The sequence below is a fragment of the Fukomys damarensis genome, unplaced genomic scaffold (genome assembly GCF_012274545.1).
Source record: "Fukomys damarensis isolate Sample0158 unplaced genomic scaffold, DMR_v1.0_HiC HiC_scaffold_37, whole genome shotgun sequence".
In the NCBI taxonomy this organism is placed as follows: Eukaryota; Metazoa; Chordata; class Mammalia; order Rodentia; family Bathyergidae; genus Fukomys; species Fukomys damarensis.
This window is the reverse complement of record NW_022900949.1, coordinates 727,434-731,978: the sequence shown is the minus strand read 5'-3', so window position 1 is coordinate 731,978 and position 4,545 is coordinate 727,434. Positions and strand designations below refer to the sequence as shown.

The following is a 4,545-nucleotide window of genomic DNA, read 5'->3' as shown; positions in this document are numbered from 1 at the left end:
GCGGCCGCGCTGCACCGCTAGGGAGCGAGGTAGGAAGGGGTGGCAGGGGAGGGCACAAGGCAGACGGGGGAGAAGAGGTGGGAGACACGGTGGGGGCACAGGAAGGAGAAAGGGGAGATGACTGTCACAACCCCTCCTCAGAGGCGCGGCCACCAAGGACCTCGGGCCTCACCCCCCACATCCTACCCCTCCCTCGCATCTGGGGTCACAGGGAGCCGGCGAAAAGCCCCACCTGCCAATCCATCAGGACCTCCCACAAACAGGGGTCTTGGAGCCAATGTCAGAGCCCCAGGCAGCACATGCTGTCCACCCTCCACCGGCCCAAGGGACACCCCAGGGACACTCTGCCCAGGCCCCAGGCAGCCTCAAAGCCTTGCCATGGCAGAAGCGGGGCTCAGCCCCAGTGAGCAGGCAAGTGGGAAGGGGGAAATGAGGCAGGAGGCGGCCCCATGCCCAGGGTAGAAGGTGCAGAGCCAGACCTGGCCCGGTGCCAGACAGAGGCTAATAAATGAGCTTCAAGGAGTTGGCAGGCCATGTCACGGCCGGGCCAGCCGAGGAAGGGGCCTGGAGGGACGGGGAGCAGCACTGGGCAACTTCCGGACCCCAGTGGCACCTGTCAAGCAGGTGTGGGGAGCAAGGCCCCTGCTCCCCGGCGGGGGAACCCTCCCCTCCAGGCTGTGCTCCCCACTTGTACGCATCACTGCAGTGTCCCTGGGCCTTTGGCTTGCTGCTGCCCGCTGCCTCAAGTCCACCCCAGCCCTCCTTCTGGTTCTCATTGAGCCCACACTGTGGGGCTCAAGTCCCAGCCAGGCTTGATTCTGCAATCCTGGCGCAAGCCTCAGCCACCTGTCTGGCTCTGAGCCTCAGTTTCCTCATCTGTGAAATGCAGATGTTGATAAAGCTGGCAGCCATCACTGAATCGAATGAGAATCTGTAAAACTTGCTAAGCTTTGCTGTTCTGGTCTGTCTTGAGAAAAAGTCTGGCTATGTAGCTCAAGCTGGCCTCGAACTAGCAGCGAACCTCCTGCCTCAGCCTCCCCGGCGATAGGATGACAGACGTGCACCACCACACCCAGCCTTGTTCTGGGTCTCCTATGTGTAGCAGTCTAGGTAGGAGCTCACTGCGTGGCCCAGACTGGTCTGGAACTCATCCCAGTCCTATCTTTTGTAAAACCTGACCTATAACACTTGCTTAGAATAGAGCCTGTCAGAGGAGAAGAGCTAGGCGTATAGTCATTCAGACCGAGCCACTTACTGAGCACCTACTGTACACCAGGCCCTGCACTAAACCCTGCAGTCAGACCAGCGAATGGGCAGCACAAGTGCCTGCCTCAGGGATGGGCCATCCTGGTGAGGGCACAGATCCACAACCAAGCGGACATGAGGCATTAAGGCGGGAGGGAGTGGAGGGCAGCCTGGAGGGCTTCTCTGAGGAGGCGGTACTGGAGCTGCACTGAAGGGGCAAGAGGGCAGCTGGGCCTCCGCAGGAGGTGCAGTTGGGGCTGAGGGTGCAAACTGTGCAAAGGTCCTGCGGCTGGAACGTATGTGCAGAGGAGTCAGGATCAGAAAAGTGGCCCTGATCTGAGGCATATCAGGATTCTGATCAAATGGACAAGCATGGGCAGAGTCCAAGTTAGGTGACTGGAGTCACTCTCAAGCTGACAGAGACTGAGGGCACATCAGCAGGTTTAAGAGGAAGGTGGAGTGGTCCTCCCAGGGCCCCCACAGGCCTGGCGAGGAGCAGGGAGCCTGCCCAGTACGACACCACACACAGCTTGGCCGGCAGGAGCGCAGCGCTGGAGGCCAGGCGCCAAAGGCTCCGGCTGCCAGGTCCCCTGAGCCGGACAGGCAGTCGGCCCCAGGTCAGGAGGAAGGGTGCGTGGCCTTTCGCCCTCATCTGGCTGGGTTCCTGCCTTAGGCAAACACAGCACGGTGGGGGCGGGCAAGGGGACAGCGAATCAAATAAAATCTCCTATCCTTGCTCACAGAGGACAAGGGGGTCACCACTGTGTCAGGGCCGGGGCTGCCGGAAGTCCCGATGGGCCCCACGACACAGCGTCAGTCCCGCCAGGCACCCGCAGGCTGCCGACCTAATTGGATTTCTGGAGCCCGCGCTCAGGGGGTCAGGGAGCAGCCGGGAGGAGGGAGGAGGTCCACAAGCCCCGCCCCACCCCGCCCCACCCCGCGCCGGCCACTCACCCTCCTTCCTCATGCCCACCCGGAAGCACTTCTTGAGGCGGCAGTACTGGCACTGGTTCCGGTGATGCTGGTCTATCTGGCAGTCTCGGTTGGACCTAGGGGCACACAGAGGCCAGGGTTCCCTGGGACACCAGATCCCCAACCAGAGAAGCTGCCCTTGGGGAAGGACGGCAGGGGCTCACTCTGCATGTCCGCAGAGGAGAGGACAACTAGGGTGGGTGTTAACACATGAAGAGAAGTCTGTGAGGAAGTGCAGGAGCACCACAGGAAGGGCACTCTGGGACCAGGTTTTGATGGATGAGTAGGAGTTCCCCCAGCCGTGTCTGCACAGGGTGCAGTGAGAGCAAATGGTTTGAAACGCCAAAACCAGAGGACTAAACTGCTTCATTCATTTGATCACAGTCAGGCTGGAGGGTGGAGTCGCCACCAAAGGGTGACTGAGCAGAGGAGGGGCCTGGCCAAGGATCTGGGATTCAGGCTGACTGCCAGGTGGGTGCAGGGTCAAGGTGCTGCAGGCCCAGCACTGCTCCCTCACGGAGAGGGCGGCAGGAAGGAGGGCAGAAAGGGCAGAAGCGCTCCTCTGCACCCACAGGCTCCCCACACGCCTGCTCCAGGTGCCCTCAGAGGCCAAGATGCCCCCTCTGGCACCCGTCCCATCTTGTCCAGGACTCTACAAGACCTGGGGCCCCAGCCAGACACCAGGAGGGCACACATACCCCAGGGATCCGGGAAGCCCTGCAGACCCCAGCCTGCCTCCCTCTGCAGTCTCGCTTGGGGACGCTCCAGGCAGCTGGCAGTGAGGAGGCTCTGTGCCCCACAGCACCGCTGGGCCAGCAAGGGGCCCGGAGGCAGCAGGAACTCGGGCAGAACCAGAACAAAGCGGAGGGCAGGAGGGCAGTGGGAGGACCCCAGGCAGCCGGGTGGAACAGCCAGGCCTGGGGCGGCATGGGGCCGTGGCTCATGGGTCGCCCAGCCTCTGCCTTGCCTCACCCACCAGGGAACCGGGACAGAGCTGTCCCCCAGATACAGGGACATCATCTCAAAACTGTACACCTTGCCCAGCCACGTGGCCCAGGCCAGCCTCGGTCCATGGAGCTTTGTTTTTGCTTTTTTGAGACAGCGTTTCTTGATGGTGCCCAGCCTGGTCCCAACTCCTAGGCTCAAGGGATGCTCCTGCCTCAGCCTCCAGAGAAGCTGGCACTGCAGGTGTGCCCCTCTGCACCTGATTTCCAGCCTCACTGATCACAGAGCTCTCCTGCTCACACACAGCCCGTGGCTCACAGATGTGCCCCATCCAGCCACTCAGACCCACAGGCCCACCCGCCCTGGTGAGCCTGGGCAGCCTCTCTCACAGTGGGGTTCCCCACGCTGCCTTGCTTGAACCTGGGCCTGAGGGGGCGCACTCTCTGCCTTCTCCTTCCCAGGCGCCAGGGAAGCCCCATGAGCGCAATGTCCCTCGAATCCAGTCCTCAGGGGCCTGGGCCTCTGTGGCCTCCAGACTGGGGGTGGGGCTGGGGTCTCGCTGGAGGCTGAAGTCAGGCCACCCAGGCTGTGCCAGACACTGTGTGGACTGTTCTGGGTCGCACCACTGATGAAGCTGCCTGCCCTGAGCACACCCCACTTGGGGTGGTCCTGACACCCCGCAATGGCCCGCACAACGCAGAGAGCCTGCCAGGCAGAAGCCTCCCGTTCCTGCAGAAGAACCAGGACAAAGCCAGTGGCCCAGTTCTCACAGGCAGAGGGCACCCCCCCATCGGACGCGGGGACGAGCTTCACCCTCGCCGACAGACACCCTTCGGTGACCCCCTTTTGCCCCTAGATCCCCCACTAAGCAAACTAGGGCAGGTTCCAGGTCAACTCTGCAACTCGCCCGGTGCATCTGGGAAGTAGGGGAACTATGCCGGCTCTCCAGAGCCCGTGCGTGTTCCTGGGATGCAGAGAAGAGACTTGTCCCGGAGAAGGGTGCTGAGTATCCCCGGCTGGACCCCAACCCCTCTTCTAAGGGACCCTGTGTCCCGGGACAGGGTGGAAAATCTAACAGGGCCGCCTTGGCTGAGGGGTTCCGGGGACCGGCCCTAAGGCTCTGGTCTGTGCCAGCCCGGGTGTGGGGGTGCGGCCAATTCCGGTGGTCCGCCAGCCCTCCAGGGGCGCTTCCGGTGACCCAGAGCCCAGGGATGCTTCCCCCTCCAGCGAGGGCCACCACCCGGGCCACCAGGCTCTGCAGCTGCCGCGGAGCCAGGCGACTTTGGAAGTGATATTTGACCCCAAGGGCGCGCCGTATCGATCCGCGCGGCCGCAGACAATGGCCTGGACGCTGCGGGCCGCACGGGCCAAGTTCCACGTCCG

The 4,545-nt window shown here is 62.9% G+C and overlaps 1 protein-coding gene across 1 annotated transcript in view; it reads right to left on the bottom strand.

Annotated features, from left to right (window-relative positions):
- Nr2f6 (nuclear receptor subfamily 2 group F member 6) overlaps positions 1 to 2,889 on the bottom strand; it is a 5,943-nt gene extending 3,054 nt beyond the window's left edge. Inside the window, 3 exon segments of the mRNA XM_033759373.1 lie at positions 3 to 17; positions 2,200 to 2,294; positions 2,382 to 2,889. Of these exon segments, the coding sequence (XP_033615264.1) occupies positions 3 to 17; positions 2,200 to 2,294; positions 2,382 to 2,587 (316 nt within the window). The 5' untranslated portion in view covers positions 2,588 to 2,889.
- Positions 2,890 to 4,545: the final 1,656 nt, after the last annotated feature.